Here is a 23,789-nt window from a genome sequence, read left to right on the forward strand (position 1 = left end):
GCAGGATGTGGAGTGGGCGTGGCGCGTGGTGGGCGTGCCCCGAGGGTGGGCGTGGTCTGGCAGGTCGAGGCGGGAGCCCGCGCGGGTCACGTGCCGTGAGCGCGCTTTCGGGCGGCGCCACCAAGTGGAGTGGGGCGGCGTGTCGCGCGTTGGGTGCCTTTCTTGGCGTGGGGACCCCAGAAACTGCCGAGCCGCAGGGGTCCAGGGTCGGCGGGAGTGCGAGCCAGGCATGGTGACAGGCCCTCCATCGAAGTGGGCGGGCAGACGGGAAGCTTGAAGTGGTGGCTCCGCCCCCGGGGCGCAGGGCGCTGGGGCGACCGCGTAGGTCAGTTGCTCGCGGCCCCCCGCTGAGCCGGGCTGGCTCCGGAGCGCGCGGGGTCCTTGGGTGGGGCGTCACTCTGCACCTGGCTGGGGGAGGGGGCCAGGTGTGCCAGCGTTGGGCCCCTGGGAGTCTCCAGGCACGGTCAGCGTTGCCGAGTCGCGAAGATGCTGGGCTCGCGGCCGATCTTGGGCTTCCTGGCCGCCGCTGGCCTCAACGCTGTAGGAAGTTAAAGACAGACGGTGGCATCGGTGCCCTGCAGTCCAGATCCCGTGGCCTCGTGCTCCTGCTCTTTGTGTTCCTTGCGCGCCTGTCAGCTGCGTGCTTTCCCGAATCCTTGGTGTGTGCACCGTAACTTTTCTTTTCCTACTAACATGCGATGATTGTTGGACTGTGCAAGTCACGCGCTGGCCATGTGACTGCCTTGAGGATGAACCGCGTGGTCGATTTGAACATGAATATGCAGTCTGGATTCAGCTTGAAAAAATTACAGCTGCCCAAGCGAAACATTCGTGATTCGCTTGTTTCCCATCTATGGGTCGGCAGGAAGTATTGAAAAGGGTTCTCTTGCGTTAGTAATTTTTTTAAATGTCTTAAATTGTTGTTTTAATGCAAAAGATAGTAAAGTCAAATAGTTTGACATTTATGTTAACTTCAAGGTTGCATAAATTTTGCAACTTTCAGTCTTAGACTTTTATGAATAATTGATATAATTAAGCAGCATTAAAAATCAGTGATTGTCCTTGGAACTATTTATCGTTTCATTTTTGCACTGTTAGTAGATACATTCTGTTTGTAAAGTTATGAAGGTCCTCCTCACCTTTTAAACTCAGCATTTGGAAAATAATTTATTGATTTGTTTGAAGAACTGGCAGTATTCACATTGTAACTCTCGTGTGTGTGTGTGTGTGTGTGTGTGTGTGTGTGTGTGTGTAGTTTTAAAGATCTTTGTATTAAATAATGAAATTGTTACAAAATCCACCGTTTTCATCCCCTAATTCTAAATAACTAGGACTCCTATTTCTGGCCCATTAAAAGAAGGGGAGAAAAATAGCAGTAACATTCTTTTAAAAAATTAACAGTACCTTTTCCATTTCTCCCAGGCAGAGCAACTTCCTCTTAACAACTGATCAAAACAGGAGTAATTGCTACAAGTTGGACTGGTTTATTGGAAGCATTTGTATCTCAGTGTGAGATTTTGTGGAATCGTTTATCAGATAACATTTACTAAGCAGAACGTTGTGAACCAGCTGAAACTTGAAGTTTAGGACCTGATTCTTGTCTCCTGAGGGCTCTGGCTTTTGCCAGGATGGTGTGAGCAGTACATACCTGTGATTCAGGCCAACTAAGTATTATTTCTATAAATACACTTGCTTCCTGGGTCTTCTCCAAAATAAAGGAGAGCCACCTATGAGGAAAGGTAGGTGGGTGGGCAAAGGAGAAGAACTTCAACCAGGTGGATTGACACGGTGACTGTCAGAATGGGCTCTAGTGTTTCAGGAGTTGTGAGGATAGGATAGCACAGGATAGGACAGGGTTCAAATCTTTCATAGCATCGCTATGAGTTGAACTTGATTCAGTGGCACCTAACAACAACAACAACCCATCAGGTTAAATAAAACATCTAGTCTTTCTTCGGTGAAAACTTGGTGCGGTGTTCTATTAAATAAATTAGAATGTTTTTCTCTTACAGTTTTATTTTACTTCTACATCCAGTCTCTTTAGTGAGAAGATGGTGTAATATACTATTAATGAGAATATTTTCTCCTTATAGTTTTACTTCCGAATTTTATCATATTTCTAAATTGAGTACATCTCAGTTTCATTGTAATATCTGTAAATTCCAACTCTGGTGTGGCAGTTTCTTCCCTCTTGACGTAGTAACAGCTGAGCTTTTTTACATTATTATATGTATTTGCGGAAGAAAATAGTAGAAAGTAGTAATGTAACCTTATACGTAGAGAAGAAAATACAGAGAACAAATACATGTATTTTAGAACCATATCACTCCTTTCAAGCCAATTCTGATAGCGATCAGAACCATCAGGATGACTTAGTAAATTCTTCACAGTTCTTCAAAAGAGGGAAGGTGTTACCAGTGTTGTTACATGTCATCAAGTCCACCATGACTCTTAGGAACCCTGTGAACAGCAGATCTGACCCTTACCCCACCCTGTCCCATCCTCATGACCTCTGATAAGCTCAAGCCCATTGTTACAGTCACTGTGTCAGTTGATCTCCTGAGGCTCTTATTCTCTTCCTCTTTCACCAGCATGATGTTACTAGTGTAGGGACCAGTTCATACCCTAGGTGTCATATACTGTGTTCAGTATAAATTCATTGATGTTCAAAGTGTCTTATAACTATCTTAGTGTGCTTGCTTGATTGAAATGTTAACTCCCCCCTCAACTAGTTTTATTTACAAAATTCTAATTCTTATTCAAACAAATTCTATTTCCCTCACCCCCTAACCCATCAAATTGTTAACATTTTGCTTACTTACCTGGCCTCCCTAGTCAATATCTCATCAGTACTATCACTACCTTAAAGTCACTGTGGTGGTAAAATGGTTAAGTGCTTAGCGATGAACCTAAAGATCAGCTGTTCAAGCCTCTTAGTCACTCCTGGTGGAACAATGTGTCAGGCTGCTTCTTTATAGATCACAGCCTAGAAAATACTGTGGGACAGTCTCGTGTGCCCTCTAGGGTTGCTATGAACTAGAAGAGGCAACTTCTATTACGGGCTTATAGAAAGTGGACAAGAAGTGTAAGACATAGTTTAATGCTGTTTGTGAGAAGATACACTGAGCCACTCACTTTGAGTTGGTTTATTTACCAGCCTGCTAGTAGGAAATTCCTGTTTTGTATAGTAAAAGCACTCCTTAACTGTACATTTTATCTTGTGACAATGGAAAGTAACCACATGCTTTTACTTTGTTGTTTCAAGTTTTCCTTTAAAATGAAATTTCCGGATGTGTGACTCAGAACTAGTCAGTATTATTAAACCTAAGTTTCATTCCAAGTTAACTTTTAAATGTGAAAGAATCAAAATGAGAAAGTTGTAAATGGGTGTTGGGTTTTGTGTTTGGGGTTTTTTTTGTGTGTTTTTTTTTTTTTTTGTCTGAAAGTTTTTTCCCATTAGGTCACCAGAGCTCCCTAAAAGTTAAGGAGTTTTTATTAAGAAGATTTTTAGTTGAGCTCTTTGTCTTATCTATAATGTGATTTATCTAGTTTGTGACTTTGTCTTTTACTTCTGTCAGCTGACTTCTTTGGAAACACTGATTAATAGTTTTCAGAATCTATCAAGTTGGAACCAATAGCTGGGGTACATCTAAGGTTAGTTCTTGGTTATTGAAGGAGATATAACTAATAGTAACCTAAAATTACTTAACGGAGCTCTGTTGGAGTGGTAGGGGACTTAGGCGGTGTCCTGGGAAGTTGCATTGCTGACTTAAAGTCTGTACCACTCTTGTGGTTCGGATCCAAGGAGAGAAAGATGGACATTTACCTCCCTAGTAACTTACTACCTCCAAAACCTGCAAGAGGATTAGCTGTGAACAGGTTCTGCCTCAGTAACAGTGAGATTTTGTTGTTTTTAGTTGAAGTAGTGCAATAACATATTGGACTGCTAAATGAAAGGTCAGTAGTTTAATTCTGGATCCATGGATCCATGGGAGAAAGACGGACAGTCTTTTCCTGTAAAAATGTAGTCTCATAAACCCAGTGGACGTAGCACTGAGCTGGAGCTGATTAAGCAGCAGTGGGTGGGTTTGGAATTAATTCTTTAAGCAGTTTCATAAAGCCTAAGCATTTAGCCTATTTAATTTCCACCAATTTTAATAAACGTTAAAGTTCTTAGCTGAATAAGTTAAGTGATACATAAGGTACCTAGTGAGCTGAACTCTAATTGCTTTTAAGTCATAACCAACTCATAGCTGACACTCCAGTGAGTTTTCAGAGGCTATAAATTGCACAGAAAGAGATTGCTTCTATATCTCCCATGGAGCAGCTGATAGATTTGAACTTGTTCTCTTGGGTTGGTGGTATAACTCCTTATCCGATAGGTCACATAATACCTATTGAGTAAGGCCAATTGTTATTTCTATAAGGAGTTATGTGTTGCTATTGTTGTGTATTGTAGAGTCAGAACCGACCCATAGCTAACTGAACCCCATGCCTTCGGGATTGCAGTGCAGCTTCTTGACTCTAGGCCACCAGAGCTTGAGATATGCTTCTATATGGCATCCAAGTCAGTACAAACATGTTGAGTATATGAATTTTTATAAAATAGTGTAACGATGTTAAATACAAAGTGATTTTGGTTGTTGTTGCTGATTACCACTGAGTTGGAACCAACCCATAGCAGATGCTCCAGGTGAGGGGGTTTTCAGAAGCAGTTAATTGCATGGGAGGAGATTGTCCATTCCTCTCCTTTGAGCCAAAGCACATGCATTCGAGATTGCAGTGTAGATTCTTACCATTAGGCCACCAGAGCTCCCATATTTTATATTGATTTCAGTGGTTTACAAACCAAAGTATGTGGTTTGTAAAGCACAAAATAGTTTTCAAGATTTCAATTATAGCAGTTTTTTTTCTTCTGAAAGAGCTGATGTTCTTTGTGTACTAGCACAAGTTATTGAGGAAATGAATTAATTCAATTAAAAAGTAAATAATAAATTATGTTTTTATTTTATCTTGTTTTAAGATAAAAGTATTCCCTAGGATAGACTTTGTAATATGTGGCCTGTTGTTCTTGGTCTGTACCGTCGAGTTGGAACCAACCCATAGCTGACTCTTTGTCAGGTATTCAGAGGCAGTTAATCACAAGGGAGGAGATTGCCCATCCTTCTCCTGTGGAGCAGCTGGTAGATTTGAACCACATACCTTTGGCATTGCAGTGTGGCAGCGCGACTTCTTGCCACTAGGACATCTGAGCTCCCTGAGTATAAAATCTGCATTTGTAATTCTTTTGCATTATTGAAACATAATTTTTTTTTCAACAACTTCTGGGTAGTTGAGCTTCCTTTATTAAGGAAAGCACAATAGCTAGTAATGGTGAGAATTATATTTCTGATGTTTTATGATGGCCAGTACAGTGATGTTGTACACATAATTGACAGCATTTGTCTGGATGGCATTGAATTTTAACTTGCACATCCCTTTAAGAACCTATAACTAACTTAAGAAATTTATAGCTGAATGGTATAAAATGGAATATCTTTGTAATTTTTATATTTTAATAATTTAAAAAATTAATTCTTTTGAATTTCCGGTACTCAGAAGTGAGCTTTGTTCTGAATGTTGAACTTTATTGTTTGGTTTTTTGTAGGAATTTTCTGCTATCTTTTTTTTTGTTTTAAAAAGAATATCACTTTATTCTTTTATTACATTAAGAAGAAATGCATAGTTTTAATTATAAAAGAATTTAATAATAATTATTTTAAAATAATTAAAAGAAGAATTTTTTAAATTGATATTTTAATGAAAGTTTGTAAAGAACTTGTATTTTCATTCATTTATGGTTGTACATTTTCCTCCTTGCCCCACCTCCCCCCTCATTCTGTAGAAATAAAGATGTTGTTGTGAAGACAATGAATTGGTTCAAATGATAAAAGAATGGGCTCTATATTGGAGATTAAGTTCTGAAGCTCTTGGTTTTGGAAGGCTGAGGTTTGTACAAGAGCCCTGACTGCATTTCAGTTCTTGACATAGGTTCAGATTTGAGGCCTTTCTGACCTGTAAACCACCTATGTGGCTTTGCCCTCAGAAAGAAGTCAGTGAGGGTGAGTTATATCTCCCAGGCAGCCATTTGTTGCTGCTCTTGTTATGTGCCGTCAATTACCACTCCTAATGACCCTATAAACAGCTGACCTGAACTCTGTCCTATCATGTGCCGTTCTCACCATCTCTGAGACACTAGAGCCCATCGCTGAATTCATAGTGTCAATCCATCTTGTAGTGGGTCTTCTTCTCCTTTGCTGACCCTCCATCTTTCTAAGCATGATATTCCTTTCTAAGGAATAGTCTCGCCTAGCTCCATGTCCAGAGTATGAGAGATGAAGCTTCACCATCCTTGCCTCCAAAGAGCACTCTGGCTGCACCTTTCCCAGGACATATCTGGGTTGTTGTGGGCTTTTTTTTTTTTAAATTTTTTTTTTATTCCATGAAATATTCTGTACTCTTTTCCAGCACCACAACTCAAAGGCATTGATTCTTCAGGCAGCTTAGAAAGGGGCATTTAATTTTTGGGGTTTACACAGGGAACCTGGGAACTTGGCTTAGGCGAGTCTTTGATGATTTCCGTTAAGCTACAACTTCTACTCCCTTAAGGGCGATGCAGTGAAAACCCCAGAACTAATCCTGTAAACCTTAATCTGCAGTTGTTACTGTGTCGCAGTCATGGTCTCTCTGCCTACTTCTCTAGTCCTGCCTGCAACAGTGATGGATTGTAATTGCCACTCTTTATGATTTGGTGGTGATTCTCATGCTTCAGATGAAAACCACAGACTAGATTCCGTGAACTAGCCTCAACCCCAAGCTGAAGACTTCCTTCATTCCAAAAGGAACTTTGTCCTGATCATGTCTTAATAGAAGGGTCCTTGTGCAATGTATTTGTTGTTGTTACTATGTGCTGTCAGTGGGCTACAATGCAGAGTGACCTTGTGAACAACAGATCCAGTTAGAATCTTGTCCTTTCCTGCTCCATCCTCACAATCTTTGATGTGCTCGAGGCCATAGTTACAGTCGCTGTGTCAATCCAGCTTGTTGAGGGTCTTCCTCTCTTTCTCTGACCCGCCACCTTTCCCAGCACGATGTCCTTTTCCAGGGACTGCCCACCCTGATAACATACGCAAAGGGTGTGAGATGAAGTTTCACCATCCTTACATTAAAAGGTGCATCTTAAAAATAAAAATTTAAAAAAAAAAAAGGTGCATCTTGGTTGCACTTGCTCTGAGACAGATTGGTTTTTTGGCAGCCTGTGGGACATGCAGTGTTTTTCACCAGTTCCACAATCCAGAGGTTCCTTCTGTCATCCTTATTCATTGTGCAACTTTCAGATGCATGGGAAACAATTGAAAAACCATGACTTGGGTCAGACACCCTTTAATCTTTAAACTGACATCCTTACTCCTTAGCACTTTGGAGGAGTCCTTGATGGCAGATTTTCCAAGTGCAACACATCTTTTGATTTCTTAACTGCTGTTACTGTAGGAGTTGATAGTGGATCCAAATGAAATAAAATCCTTGACAACTTAATTTTTTTTCCCCTCTATCATGGATCGCCCTTTGGAGAAGATCATCATGCTTAAAGGGTGGAGGGACAGCACAGGAGAGAAAAACTACAGATAAGATGGAGGGAGGTGTGTTAGAATTAGTGAGACTGTCTCAAGACAGGTCAGGCTTTAGAGCTGCTGTACATAGGGTCGCAGGCACCTCGACGGCACATAACAACAACAGCAATTATGAGTTGTCTGTTGATCCTACAGTGAGAATAGAAGACTTTGTTTAAAATATTCTAAGATAGACCATCTCCTCTCATGCTATTCACTGACCCTAGAAACTCACCAGAGGGTCAGCTAGCAGTCCGTATCACCACAATGGTACCTAACAACAACAACAACAACAGCAAATACACTAAACTTGTCACACACGGAATATGTTTTAATCTGAAGTGTCCTTTCTCTGCCTGGTCATTCCCTAACCAGATTTAGAACTCCTTGAGTAGCACAGATGGCTAAGTATGGGCTTGTCATCTGCTCCTGAAAGTCTCAGCCTTGAAAATCTTGGAGCAAAGTTCTATTCTGCACAGGTGGGGTTACCATGAGTCAGAATCAACATGGTGGTGACTAACAACAGTAGCCAAATTTAACAAGTCAAGATTGCCCTTTAAACTACAGGTATTAGTGTTTTGAACCGTGTGCCTTTGAGATTGCAGTGCAGCCTCTTCCCACTAGGCCACCAGAACCCCATTCTAGTTGTTGTTGTTATGTTCTGTCGAGTCACCTGTGACTTATAGAGACCCTGTATACGACAATCCTAAACCCTGCTCTATCCTGTGCCAGTCCTCCCACATTATCCCAGTCACTGAGTCAGTCTATCTCCTCGAAGTCTTCCTCTCTTAGGCTGTCCCTCCACACTCCCAAGCATGACATCCCTCTCCTAGGACTGGTCACTCCTTGCAACATTATCAAGGTCCAATATAAGACCAAGCTTCAGAATCCTTGTCTCCACGGAGCATCCTGATTTCACTCTCTCTAGGACATATCTGTTTGTTCTCCTAGGAGTCTGTGGTATATTCAGTACTCTTCTCCAGCACCACATTTCAAAGGCATCAACTCTCCTTCTGTTATCCCTAGTCTTTGTCCAGCTTTCTAATGCAGAGCAAGCAATTGCAAAGACCATGGCCTGGTCAGGTGCACCTTAGTCTCCAGGCCGACGTCATTACTCTTCCGTACTTCAGAGAGGTCTCTGACTTTACCAATGCAATATGTCTTTTGATTTCCTGGCTGTTTATACCAAGAGTGTTGATTGTGGAGCCAAGCAAACTAAAGCTGTTAACAATCTCAATCTCTTCACCATGTATTATGATGCTGCCAATCATTCCAATGGTGAGAATCTTTGTTTTCTTGATGTTGAACTTCAATCCATATTGAAGGCTGCAGCCCTTGACCTTCAGCAGCAAGCACTTTAGATCCTCCTCAGTTTCAGCAAGCAGGGTTGTGCCATCTGTGTAACACAGGTTGTTGATGAGTCTTTCTCCAATCCTGATGCCACATTTCTTGTCATAGAGCCTAGGCTCCCTGATAATCTGTTCTGTATGTAGATTGAAAAAGTGTAGAGATAGGACACATACCTGGCATACAGCCTTCCCAATTTTGAACCATGCAGTAGACTTTGGAAAAGGAAACATATGGTGAAAATGGCCTCTTGTCTCACATATTACAATGTTCAGTCCCTTTTTTTTTTTGCTAGTCATTTCCTTGAAAACATTCCCTTGGCAATAAAATCTAATTAATAAATGCTAAAAACAGAACCTGGAAACCATGAATTTGGAGAGGCTGAAAACCATCCACAAAGTAATGAGGAAAAATACTCTGTGTACTGGTGGATGTGGCTCTGTGCCATCTTGGCCGCTGCATTTAAGGGCTTGCTTGTCTTTCCTTTTGGCTTAAAAACACCACGGACAAAGTGCTTCTCTGTTAATGAGCCCTCATGATTGGAACACATTTTTAGAAATCTGCTTAACATGTGCATTTGGATTCTTTTAAGCTATATATATTTTTTCTAAACTGTTAATCACAGAAATTAGTTTATTTAAAACTTTTATTGTTAGTCACTGCTGAGTTGGAAATGACCTCAGCTGACCCTCCAGTGGGTTTTCAGAGGCAGTAATTACAAGCGTGGGAGATTGCCCAGCTTTCTTGTGGAGCAGCTGGAGTTTTGAACTGCGTGCCTTCAAGTTGGCAGCACAGCTTCTTGATGCTAGGCCACAAGAGCTCCCTGTTTAAAAGTATATTAAAAAACAATACAGAAACTTCAGTGTTATACTAAATTGGGATAGAGTATGCAATTTTTGAAAGTGTCCCCTTTTTCGGTGTAATTTTCTGTGGCATATTAAGAACAAAACTTAATAATATTTTATCATAAAAGTGTACCCTTACCTTTAGGGCTTATAAGTAGGCTTGCTTGCTTTGTTCCTAAAGAGCTGCGTCCACACCCATTCGTAATATGATCACTTTCTGTTAACACTTGATTGCTAGGTCCAACAGCAGAATGCTTGACTATTAGCTGGAAGGCTGATATTTCAAAACCACTCGGAGGTGCCTCTGAAGATACCCTTGATGATTCGCTTCTGAAGGGGAAACCCCTCTGAAGAATTCTGCTCTGTATCCATGGCATTACCATGAATCAGAATCCACTTGGCGGCAACTGAGAAAACTGCTCATGAACATGACTCCCTTCTAACAGTTTGTTGTCTGATGGAAAGACAGCCAAAGTAATGGCCACATCGATACCTTCTGGCTGGCATAGGGTGGCAAGCTCAAGGTGCTGTGGAGTTCATAAAGGGGACCGAGCTGAGGTTGAGCAAGTCAGAGTTCTTCCCAAGTGTAGGCAGTAAATCATTTGTATGCATGTCTTTATAATTTCTCCTGGTTTGAGGGTCAGTTTTATTCATATGTCCACAGAGTTTAGCACAATGTTGAGAATGTCTTAGACCTTCAGCTTAGTGTTTATTGATTCATTTCCTTGTGCATTTTGAAAGGTTAGGAAGTGTGATGGTGGCGTTGCTGGTGGCCACTTCTTGTAGGTGTAATGTTGGTCGCCTTCAAAGCCTGTGCTTGTGAGGTCACTGTCTCGATGCAGCTCCCCTAAGGATACCGTTTCAGAAGCTAGTGGCTACTCAGATCTATGACTTTGAGTTAAGATAATTCGTGGATAAGAAAAGGAATTTTAAGGAATAGCTTCATGTTTTGGTTTGGAACATTTTTCTCATTTTTACCTCATTATGTGTGTTTCTCTGGTGGCCTAGTGGTAAGAAGCTACTGCAGTCACAGAGGCAGGCAGTTCAAATCCACCCGCTGTTTAATGAGGGAAGGACAAGGCATCTCCTTTCATGTAAATAAATTTCCTCTGAAGACCTGCTGGAGGGTCAGCTTTGAGTTGGTTCTGACTTGATGGCACACAACCACCACCTTTTGAAATTTATTGTTTTAAAATTAGAAGTATTTTTTGGTTATGCTATTTTGACTCAACATAGTGCTTCTAAGGAATTATTTTGTGTAAAAACATATTTTTACTATTTTTTAAAAAAGTTGTCACTGAGAATGTAGAGAGCAAAAAATGCCCCAATTCATCTGTTTCTACATGTACAATCTGATGACATTGATGACATTTTTCAGGTTGTACATTTTGATTCTAGATAGTTCTTAAATGGTTTTTTAAATGGAGGTAGTTTTAAATGTGCGCATGGTTTTTATCAGCTACTTTATAAGATAGAAGAAAGGGTAAAGCTTCCCCAATCCCTGCAACACATTTAGAAAGTAATAAAAATTTGTAAGGGAAAAGTAGCAATAATACTTGTTTATACTTTGGGGTTTATTCTCAAAACAGTACTGTTTTAATAAATCTCAGCTTTTGCAGTCAGAAAACCTTTATAGTTGACTTGATGTGCAGATAAACTCACCAGTTTTAATAGATGTGGTGTCACAGTTACTTTGAAAAGAAGAGAATGTCCAAACTGCCTTAAGACTATATTTTAATAAACAAATGCCCATCATGAAACTGATAGCTATGGGCTTTAGGTAGAAGGAAAGATGCGAATCAAGATCAGAACAAAATACTTCTTGTGAGATGACCTCAGATACACCAATATATACCTTCACTCTCCCACTTTTGACCGATTTTGATGGTAGCCATTCCCCACCTGGCATTCTCAACTTCTCTGCTGAGTTTGCTAATTTTCTATTGTAGCTACATCAAATGCCTTGGACAACAGTTACGGGGTTCATTTGAGGGAAGTAAGAAGTTACAATTCAGTGTCAGGATTAACCAGAGGTAATAGGAAATCACTAAGAATAATACAGTTTCTCAATTAGGATAGCTTCTAACCACGCGAAGCCACCTCCCTGCTCCTTTTTTGGCCATGTCCACAGGTGGGCTGTGCTCTTCTGCCAATTTACTGCCACCATGAGAGTGTTGACTTGACAATTAGAGCAAAGCCCTGGTCTCTCTATCATGGCTGAAGACTCCAGCTATCAGGGTATGTAGGAAGGAGAAGGAAAGGGAGGAAGAGAGAGATTGATTGATTGATTGATTGAAAGAGAACAGGACCCAGAGCTTAACAGGAGGAATGAAGACAAGCCAGGAATTTGAATGAAAAGCTAGAGGATTTATTAAGCACCGTACATTATATATACTCCCCAGTGGAGTTCCAGGATCTTGATATTTATAGGACTTAAGTAAATACATATTATTAAAGACTGATGATGTCATTTTTAAGGATAAGGTATGTCTGATTCAGGCTATGGTCTTTCCTATTACTTGCTGTGCATCTGAGAGCTGGACAATGAATAAAGCTGACAGAAGAAGAATTAAAGCCTTTGAGCTGTGATGTTGGAAAAGAGCACTGAACATCCCATGGACGGCCAAAAGAACATATATTTTGGAGAGGGTGCAGCTGGAGTGCTCTTTGGAGGCAAGAATGATGATACTTTGCATCATGTACTTTGGGCATGTTGCTAGGAGGGGCTATCAATACCTTGGAGAGGGACAAGATGCATGGGAGGGTTGATGAAGGAGAGGAAGACCCTCCACTAGGTGGACTGACGTGATTGCTGGGGTGGGCTCTATTGTGTCAGTGTGAGGATGGCACAAGATAGGACAGGGTTCAGATCTGTTGTCCTTAGGGTCACTATGAGTCATAACTCAACAGCACCTAACAGAAGCAGGGCAGTAGCATACTTGTGTTGGTGCTCAATATACATCTGTCCCATCTAAGAAATGGGCAGGAAGAACAGAGTGTCAAGTGTTTTGGCCTCATGTGATCTGACATGTCACCATGGTCATTGTAAACTGTCATGATGCTGATGGGAGTGATTTCTAGTATTATAATGAAGGAAAAGTTGCTATGGGCCACCCAGCATTGTCTGTGTACATGCTGCTTTAGGAAGCCCCTTGGCTACAAAGTTTCTTCTCTTAGTGGTTGCCTGTCTCCCCATTCCTATGTAACAGCTTCAGCTTCTGTGTAATGGTCTTTCTTGGTCAGTGATAGACTGAGTCTTAAGAGCCATTATCTACTACCTTGTTCCTGTGAGATAGTATCATGTTTAGCTTACCTCTGCCCTTAAGAAAAAGTCTCCCTTTTCAGCAGGAAGTAGCTAAGAGAATACGCCATCCCCTTTTCCTTATGACTCAGGGTGAAGTCTCTCTCAGGGAGGAGTGATAGGGAATGGCAAAGGACACACTGACAAAGAAGATTAATCAGAACTGGCTTTGACAAGCACTGTGGAATTTGGACAACAAACTGGGAGGAGGGTAGAGAGAATATGTTTATGAAAATTAATAAAATATAGAAAAAAAAATGAACTAGAAAAAAAAAAGAAAAAGTCTGAGACAGCATGGCAGCAATGCAGACTATAGTATCAGATGGTGGGAGAGCGCAGCCAACTTGTGGACATGGCCATAAAGGAGGGCTTCTAGATCTAGGAAGTTTTCAGTATAGGAACTCTGAGTCTAATAGGATGGCAAAATAGATCAGTCCCCTCAGTAAGCCACGGTTCCCTGTTGTTAGGTGTTGTCAAGTTGAGTGTGACTCATAATGACCTTTGAACAATAGATATAAATCCAGTCCTATCATGTGCCATCCTCATAATCTCTGACACATTCAATGCCATTGCTGCAGTCACTGTGCTGAGGGTCTTCCTCTCTTTCACCAACTCTCCTCCTTCCCAAGCATAATGTCCTTTTCCAATAAATAGCCTCTCCTAGCAACATGCCCAATGTATATGAGATGAAGTTTGATCATCTTTGCATTCACGGAGCACTCTGGGGTCACTATGAGTTGTGCTTGACTCAGTGGCATTTAGTAACAACAACGAATAGTTTTATAAATTCCTCTACGACACTGTTAATGTTTTCTTAGTGCTAAGTTGCATATATGAAACTTTATTGGTGGACATTTTTCTAAGATGCTCCCTTTTGTTTTTGGCCTCCCATTCAGGTTTTGAAGACTTCAGATAGTTTTATTTTCCTTCATCACTGACTCATGTTTAAGAGTGGGGAACTAGAAAAGCTACTGGAAACTGAGAAGGTGGTTGTCCTTCCTGACTGTCACCTTCCTTTAATGTCACCTACCACTTCATTTAGTGGGAAGCTCATGGTGTCTGTCTTGCATAAATTCTTCTCAAGTAAACTGACTTGGTCTGCTCTTGGAGTGGATTACTTGTTAGGGGTAAAGGACTGAAATTTTTCTTAGTGTTCACTATCCAGAAGTTGTTGGCTTTTTGAAACAGTGTTTTCAAGTCTGGCTTTGCTCCTGTAGTGTAGAGACATATATTTTATATTTTCAGTGATTTACTCATTGCAAATACCTTTTTCTAAAAGAAACAAATGGCAGCTTTACATATGAATCTTATCAGATGGGCTGGATAGGAATCACATAGATTACATATGTGGAAAGAATCACTGGAGAATATCAATATTGGCAGTCAAAATTAGGCCTGAATGGATGGTCAGACCATTAATTACTCATGTGCAAGCTCAGATTGAAGCCAAAGGAAATGGAAATTAAGTCTACAAGAACTAAAATAAGATTTTGAATCTATGCTATCTAAATTTCAAGATCATCTTAAGAATAGGTTTGAAGCTTTGGACACCATTGATCAAAGACCAGATGAGTTGTATGATGATAGCAAGGATATCATCCATGAAGAAAGCAAAAGGTCATTACAAAGAAGCGAAAGGGAAAAATAAAAGGGAAATGAATGTCAGAAGAGACTCTAAAATTGCACTAGACCATTGAGAAGCCAAAACAAAGGGTGGGGGGAAATACCAAAATATAAGAGCTGAACAAAAGATTTCAAATGGTAGCCTTGAGAAGACAAAGCAAAATATTATAATGACATGTGCAGAGAGCTGGAATTGGATAATAAAAAGAGAAGAAGGGAAGAACTCACTTTGTATTTCACAAGTTGAGATAATTAGAAAACAAATTTAAACCTTGAGCTGAAATATTGAAAGATGCTATGGGCAATATATTCAAAGACCTAGAAAGCATCAAAAGATGGAGGGAATACAGAGAATCACTGTACTAAAAGAACCAACTGACACTGAACAATTTCAGGAATATCGTATGAGCAGGAGCCAATGGTGATAAAGGAGTACGTGGAAGCTTCATTGAGGCATTGGCAAAAAATAAGTCCCCAGGAATTGATGGGATACCAGTTGACTTGTTTCAGTTAATAGATGCAGCTCTGGATGTGCTCAGCAGTCTGTGGCAGGAAATTTGTAGGAGAACTGTCTGGCCATTGTATTGGAAGAAGTCCGTATTTTCGCTCATTATCGAGAAAGGTGATCCAGCAGAATGTGGAAACTGTCGAAGAATATCATTAATATCACAAGCAAACAAAAATACTGTTGAAGATAATTATAAAATGGCTAGAACAGTACATAGATAGGGAATTGCCAGATGTTCAAGCAGGAATGAGAAGGGACACCAGGAATATCATTGCTGATATCAGATGTATCCTGGCTGAGAGAGTAAAAAATACCTGAAGAATGCCTATTTATGCTTTATTGACTATGCAAAGGCATTTAATGTGTGAATCTTAACACATTATGACCAACATTGCGAAGAATGGGAGTCCCAGAGCTCAATCCCAGATCTTAATTGTGCTCATGCAAAACCTAGACCAGGATGCTTTTGTGTGAACACAGCAAGGGAACATTGCATGGTATAAAATTAAGAAGGATTGTATTCTCTCCCCACACTTATTCAATCTGTATGCTGAGCAAATTATTTGAGAAGCTGGGCTCTATGAAGAGGAATGTCACATCAAGATCAGAGAAAGACTCATCAATAACTCACATAATGCAGATGACATAACCTTACTTGCTGAAAGTAAGATGGACTTGAAGCACTTTTGCAGAAAATAAAAGAATACAGCCTTCATTATGAATTGCATCTCAATGTCAAGAAAACAAAGATTCATACCACTGGACCTATAGGCAACATCATAATAGATGGAGAGATCTCTAACTACAGACATTTCCAGTGCAATACGTCTCCTGATTTCCTGACTGCTGGTACCACTGTTAATTGTGGATCCAAGTAAGATGAAGTTGTTGACAGTTTCACACTATCTGTCGTATTGCCAAACTGTTTCCTCTCCATCTGCAGTATCATTTGCAAGATTTATGTATTTATATTATCAGTTTATAGGAGTTTATGTTTCATGTCTATGCCAATGTTAGGCACAGATATATTTAGATTTTTATTTTACTGCTTCTTGTTGTGTGCTGTCAATTTGGAACCGACCCTTAGCTGCCCCTCTAGTGGGTTTTCAAAGACAGTTAAACATACAGGAGACAATTGCACATCCTTCTCCCACGGAGCAGCTGCTGGATTTGAACCACCTTTAGAGTTGCAACCCAGCATGTTTAGACCACCACAGCTCCTTTATATTTTGCCAGTAGAATAGAAAAACTAATTTTTTTTCTTTGATTTGCTTATAAATATTTGATTATTAAGATTGAAATCTGAACTTCAGTTAATTGCTATGCACAGTGATCCTCCATTTTGGGATGTTGCTGTTGTTATTAGATACCATTGAGTGGATTATAACTCTGTAACAACCCTATGTGCAGCAGACCAAAACCTTGTTCAATCCTGGCCATCCTCAAAATACCCATTGTTGTGGTCACTGTGCCATTCCATCTCGTTGAGGGTCTTTTTCTCCGTCTTTGACCCTCTATCTTTCCATGCATGATGGCCTTTTCCAGTGACTATCCACTTCTGACAGCATGCCCAAATATGTGAGACAAAGACTTACCATCCTTGTATCTAAGGAACGCCCTGCTGTACTTCCTCCAAGATTGATTTGTTTGTTCTTTTGGCCATTCATGCTATATTCAGCACTCTTTGCCAGTACCACAAGTTACCATTCTTACTCTGCTTTCATTTTGTTGTCCAACTTTCATAAGCAAATGAAGCAATTGAAAATACTGTGGCTTAGATTAGGTACACCTTAGTCTTTAAACTAATAGCCTTGCTCTTTAGCACTTTTAAGAAGTCCTTGACAACAGGTTTGCCTAACACAGTATGTCTTTTGATTTCTCGATGGTTGCTTCCATGGGTGTTGATTGTAGATCCAAGTAAAATGAAGTCATTGACACTTTTTATCTTTTCTCCATTTATCATGATGTTGCCTTTTGGTCCAGTTGTGAGGATTTTTAATTTTCTTGATGTTGAGGTGTAATCCATACACAAGGCTATAGTCTTTGATCTTCATATGTAACTGTTTCAAGTCTGCCTTGGTTTCAGCAAGGAAGGTTGTGTTGTCTGCCTAAAATAGATTGTTGATGAGTCTTCCTCCAATCCTGGTGTCGCATTTTTCTTTATATAGTCTAACTTCTTAAATTATTTGCTTAACATTTGTATTTAATTCCTTTGTGATACTCTATAAGTAGTATAAAGTAATAAAATATGGATGAAAATTATGTTTATAGGTTCTTATCAAAGTTTTAAAATTCGGAATGATTTTTGTACAGTTATAAAAAGTGTTAATTTACCTTTCAGTGTTAACATTTATGTAGGAAAGACCATATTTTAATTTTATGTCTGTTTAACTATTAATACTATTAATTATCCATTTAACTATTAATGGACAGTGGTTAACTGTAGTTAATCCATTTAACTATTGGATAATTATCCATTTAGCTAATGGATAGTTATCCATCTATCTATTAAAGGCTAGTTAATAGTTAACTATTAATATTCATTTGCATAACACTTTATATGTGGCAGGATGTTTTCATACATGTACTCTCTCGGTAGCTCTGTGAGGTAACTTGTATTTTGAAAGTGAGGGAATTGAGATTCTAAGTGGTTAAGATACTTGACCAGATGTGTAGTACGCTTTTCTGATGATACGGTGGGACTGGAATCTAAGGACCAAGTTCTGACCCTTCATCCATTTCATTGAATCAGTTCTATGTCCATGTCACTAGTTGCAAAATGAAGAGGATTTATCTTTTTCAGCATTAGCAGATAATCTCTAAAAGCGAATTATACTCCTAGATAAGCACAATAGTATTATTAATTTTTGTCGTAGAGATGAACACAGAAGCAGAACAGCAACTTCTGCATCATGCCAGAAATGGCAACATTGAAGAAGTAAGACAGGTTCTGGAAACTATGGAGAAAGGTGATGAGATTGCTGACATAAATTGCAAAGGTAAGCATTTTCCCCAGTGAATTTTTCACCTTTCTTTTACTACTATTTCATCCCAATTTTTCATTTAAAGCTACGTTTTCTGATGTTGTTGACAAAGAATGACTTTTAGGAAAAACCTCCCCAAGAGTTGATGTCTTTGCCCCTTTAAAGTCAGAGAACTTGAGATCCATTGCTAAAATTGCAATGGATTCAGAATTTTACAATGTGCAAAGGTTATCCTGAACCCCAAGTGCTTGCTATGACATTGGTGTTTTTCTCATCGAAAGCATTGTAGGTTTAAATATTTGCTATAAACCAGCCCTCATATAAGACCTGGCGAGTGATGGTAATAATGCAGAAACATAAGATCCTTGCCTTCACTTAAATGAATCTATCATCTGCATTAGAAAATATGTAAAAGATACAGAGGGGTGTGTGTGTGTGTATTGTGAGGCCACATAATAAAGGAATTCAGCTGGAATTTGAAGGGTTAGAATGAGTGTGTAGAAAATTATTCTAAGATGATATATAAAGGGGAGGTAGGAGTTGGCCACGTGAGGATAGAGAAGAAAAGGGCTCAAGGCAGAAGAAACACTTAGGATCAAGGCCATGGGATGAGCCACAGCAGAAAATAAGTGCCTGAGGCAGGAGTGAAAAGAGAGCAATGAGGGGTGAGGAGAGGCGCGTATGGAACAGCCCAGTCGTCTAGTGCTTTTATCACCTGGTTGCAAATATACCACATTCATATATGCAGAGTAATGTAATTGTACTCTGAAATGGCTCTGTTATTTTAACAAGAAATTTCCAATTTTGTGAGTTTGTGGGACTCAACATTGTTCTCTAGGTACGTCAGGTTCTATAATAAATGCACACTCCCACAGAGCCTCATCCTTCCCTCCTGTCCTCTCTAAGATGACATTAAAAGGTAAAGGTGAGCGTTGCTTTGTGTTTGCACTCCAATATCTAAGGAGCCTTTGTAACTGAGGTAAAACTTGGAGTCAAGTGTCTCCGTTTGTCATATAATACAGGCAGTGTGCTCCTTGTCCTTCACTCGAGACTCATTCTGGCTCTTGCTGGCTCCGTGTCACCCTGCATTTCTGTTACACTCCTCCCTGGAACCTTGTCTAGGGTACTGCTTCAACTCCGCTCTGTTCCTTGTCTTCTCTTTTAAGGGTGGTGTGCTGGAACTTAGTGACATGTGAGAGCTAAGAGCAAAACCCAACAGCGTTTGCCTTTTTTCTGCGCACATCATTTGGCGTGTCTGCTGGGAGATCCTTCCTTAGTTTCCTAGAGGTGACTTGCCTGTTCATTGTCTCTCACTTTCTGGCTCAAGTTATAGAACCACATGTCTGTCTCATCTTCTCTCATTTCCTGTGCCCCAAAATATCTTCTCCAGAAGTTTCCTATTTCAGAATATTTCAGATATTTTATTTCCATGTCATATTTTCTTCCTACCATAGAGTAGCACTCTTATAGCTGAGCCTTTTCTGGAGAAAGAGTTTTGTGTTTTTTTGTTCTGTTTTTCATTTTGGGGGTTTTATTTTGGAAAGAGAAGTCTTATCTCTTTGTACAAGAAAGGAATTATGATCTGAGTTGTTTATGAAGTATAATCTAGATTGATTCTTAGTATGTGAAAGGAATCTCAAATCCTTTCTGCATTTGGACAAAAGCCAGCTCTTAATTCCTACTCCAGGATTCCATTTCAGAGCCAATGTCCTTATAATCCTCAGTAATCCTTTTCTGTCCATTCCACATTCATGGATATCTCAGACTAATAAGTGTAAAGTGGTCTACTCTTTGCCTTAAATAGCAAGGCTTGTGTGTAGGAATGCTATAATCATTCCTTGTGCTGCTCTGTCTAGAAGTGAAAGCAAGAGGTTGGCAAGATCAAATGTGAGCGGTGTTTTTACATGGAGATTCCTTTTTAGCATTCCTTCATAAACGTAGTTTCCCTAAATTCTGAGCAATCCTGAAAATGGTAAAAAATGTTATAATCCTCCCATAAGTATCAATGCTTAGTAATTAACAAGTCTGGTGTCATGAGTTTATTGTCTAAAATGGCTTTCCTTTGGCTTTGCCATTGGCTTTGACTTTCATCACATGATTGGGTGGAAACATGAAATAATGTGTGTTTAAATGACATGATAGATTGGTCAGTTCTACTTTCCTACCACATTTAAGTTGAGTAGGCTTAAATAGTTGTTGTTATGCGCTGTCCAGTCTCCTGTGATTCCCCTATTACTCTAGTCATTGAATTAATCTATCTTATCAAGGGTCTTCCTCTTTTGTGCTATTCTTCCACCCTCCCAAGCATGACTTCCCTCTCTAAGGACTAGTCCCTTCTTGCAACATAGCCAAAATATGTTAGGCAAAGCTTCAGAATCCTTGCTTCCAAGGAGCAGCCTGGTCTTATCCTCTACAGGACGAACCTGTTCATTCTCTTAGCAGTACACAGTGCATTCAGTACTCTTCTCCAGCATCACAGCTCAAAGACATCACTTCTATCATCCCTAGTCATTGTCCGGCTCTCTGATGCATAGCAAGTGATTGCAAAGACCATGGCCTTTATCAGGCACACCTTAGACTTCTAGTAGTAGAGGAGGAAAAATCTCACTACCTGCAAGGAGGAAGATACAGAGATTCCTGTGCTTGTTGGATGGAGACCTACTCAGTAGCACGAGCAATTACAGCAAAGAACCCGAAACGAAATTGAGACGGAACTAATTTGGGACTGCTGCCTGATGAGACTAGGATCAGCGGCCTTTGCCCAGGCTTGTTGGAGGACTTGAGGAGAGATGCCATAATCAGGAGAACTAAGAAAGCTTTGTAAAACTGGCCTGAAACCAAAGGGCTGAGGCCTGAAGGGCCTATGAGCACACTGAAGAAACTGCCGTGACTGAGGAATTGTCTCCTGTTACCAACCTCAATTGTAAACTGTTAATTTCCCTAATAAACCCCAGAACTGTGAGTATGGCTCTGTACGACCTATGTGGCCATTGCAGCCATCTTCGGGCCATTAATGGAGCGATATTATTGGTGTTGGAATTAGTAGAAGTAGATGTTGGAGCATCGTTACAATGCCTGCCTTTATAGGAATTGGTTTTATGTTGTTCATGTGACTGATGGGGACTGTTCTCCTTTGTGAATTTAATAGAGCTCGGACTCAGCTGCATCCATGCCACTGGCAAATCAAAAGCAAGCACGGGAAATGCTAACGTTTAGGATTGGAGATTGTTTTTGTTGTTGTGTACCATCAAGTCAGAATCAGTGCATAGCTGACCCTCTGGCAGGCTTTCAGAGGCAGTTAATCATACAGAAGGAGATGCCTACCTTTCTCCTGTGGAGTAACTGGTGGACTTGAACCATGTGACTTTAGGATTGCAGCACAGTTTCTCGCCACTAGGCCACTAGAGCTCCCTGGATTGGAGATTAAGGTCACAATTTCCAGGTCGGATCCTTCTTTAGGATTAAGTCAGTTTAGATTAGTCAGTTTTGCTTGAAGCTGTTGCCATGTTGTTAATTGTGTGCTCATGGTCTTGTCTGCTGCTAATGGAAAGTCATTCTTGCCAATAAAGGCTTTTGACACTCTATCTCACATGAATTTGGGCACGTGGCCAGGAGGGACCAGTCCGTGGAGAGGGACATTGTGCTTGGAAGGGTCAAGGGACAGCGCAGAAGAAGAGGACCCAGGAGGAGATGGATTGACTCAGTGACTGGAGAAATGGGATTAGGTCTGTCGGAGATGATGAGATTGTGCTTAGGATAGTGCAGGGTTCAGAGCTATTCTACACAGACTTGCTATGAGTTGTAGGTGACTCAGTGGCACATAACAACAATAACAATATGTTTATGAAGCTCTAGAGGTGCAAAATGAGCAATCTTCTCTCATGCAATTTACAGCCTCTGAAAACCCACTGGAGGGTCAGCTATGAGTTGATGCTCACTTGACAGCATACACAATGTTTATATTTATAACGTACTTTCTGTGAATCCTAGAAATTACAGTTCAAAAAATAAAAAATTTTAGAAGCAAAATTAGTTTTCTCCTCCCCTTTTTTCTGTTTTACTTAAATTTATTATTAATTTCAGTAAAAATTTACAGAGACTTTGGATTTCCATTCATTCATTGTTGCACTTTTCTCCCCTCCCTACCCCTCCACCCCCAGTACACTACCCTCTTGGAAAAGTAAAAGAAAAATTCTTTCATTGTTTTACAAACCCTCCCCCCAGGTCCATTCCACCATGCAGCCTTCTCTCTAGACTCCTGTCATGACAAAAAACCCTGATCACATATCCCTTTTAAACAGTTTTCTCCCTTATCTGTTTCAATGCAGTATACATTATTGAACCCATCTTTCTCAGTCTCTCCCCAACCCCAAGGTCAGTGCTGTTTTACAACAGTGGCACCATGCAGTATTTGTCCTTTTGTGACTGAGATACTTCATTCAGCATAATGTCCTCTAGAGTCACCCATTTTGAATAATATTGCATGAGTTCCTTGTTTTTCAATGCAGCATAGTATTCCATTGTGTGAGTATACCAGAGTTTCTCTATCCATTCGTTTGTTGATGGGCACTTAGGTTGTTTCCAAGTCCTTGCTATTGTGAACAAAGCTGCAGTAAACATGGGTGTGCATGCAAAATTAGTTTTCATGTTAACAATATCAGCATGTGATTCATATGGTACTGCCACTTTGATAGGAGGTGTGTCTTAATTACCTAGGACTATTGTAACAAAGATTCCACAGTGAGTGACTTTAAAGGATAGAAACGTAGCATCTCACAGTGTTGGGGACCAGAAGTCCACAGTAAAGCATTGCCTCTAGGGGACTCCAAGATAGCACAGGACATTCCTTGGAATTCCTGGGCTTATAGAGGTTCCTCATCCATTCCCTTCCACATTATATGTGTCTTCTGTTTCTCTTTCCATAAGACTCTTTGTCTCAGGCATATTGGACATGTTATGCTGTCAGGAGGAGCCAGCCAATGGAGAAAGACATCAGGTTTGATCAGTTAGTGATGGGTAGTGAAAAAGAAGACTTTCAGTGTGATAGATTGAAGTAATGGCTGCAGCAGTGGGCTCAGGCATAACAATGATTGTGGGGATGGCACAGGACTAGATCAGGCAGCAAGGATTTTTTGTTTTTAAAATAATGATTTGAGTGATAGTTTATGGAGCAATTATTTTTTCCATTCAGCCATTCACACACACATTTTTATGACATTAATTGCAACACCTCTAATATAATTCTATTTCTCCCACTTACTCCCTGTAACTCTCATTTCCCCTAATTCTTCCACCCTATTCCTTCTTGCCCTTAGGATTTTATCTTCGGGTAAATCTGCTCATTTGACCTCGTACAACAGACTTAAAAGGCGATCAGTAACAAGAGACACTAATTCCTTAGAATAACCAGGCAGGCAGTGTTTTGATCTCCTGAGACCCACTTTACAACATCTGACAGCAATAACAACATAAGACACTATTCACAAAGGGTGATTTCATGCCTTTGAGCTGTGGTGCTAGAGAAGAGTGTTG

At 40.2% G+C, this 23,789-nt stretch overlaps 1 protein-coding gene across 1 annotated transcript in view; it reads left to right on the forward strand.

Annotated features, from left to right (window-relative positions):
• The first annotated feature begins 221 nt into the window (after positions 1-221).
• Positions 222-23,789, forward strand: part of OSBPL1A (oxysterol binding protein-like 1A) — a 300,437-nt gene continuing 276,869 nt past the window's right edge. Inside the window, exons 1-2 of the mRNA XM_006895041.1 lie at positions 222-325; positions 18,150-18,272. Coding sequence (XP_006895103.1) covers positions 18,152-18,272 — 121 coding nt within the window. The 5' untranslated portion in view covers positions 222-325; positions 18,150-18,151. The remainder of the gene's footprint in view (positions 326-18,149; positions 18,273-23,789) is intronic.

Source organism: Elephantulus edwardii, unplaced genomic scaffold (genome assembly GCF_000299155.1).
Source record: "Elephantulus edwardii isolate Elephantulus edwardi_28Jun2011 unplaced genomic scaffold, EleEdw1.0 scaffold00155, whole genome shotgun sequence".
NCBI lineage: Eukaryota > Metazoa > Chordata > Mammalia > Macroscelidea > Macroscelididae > Elephantulus > Elephantulus edwardii.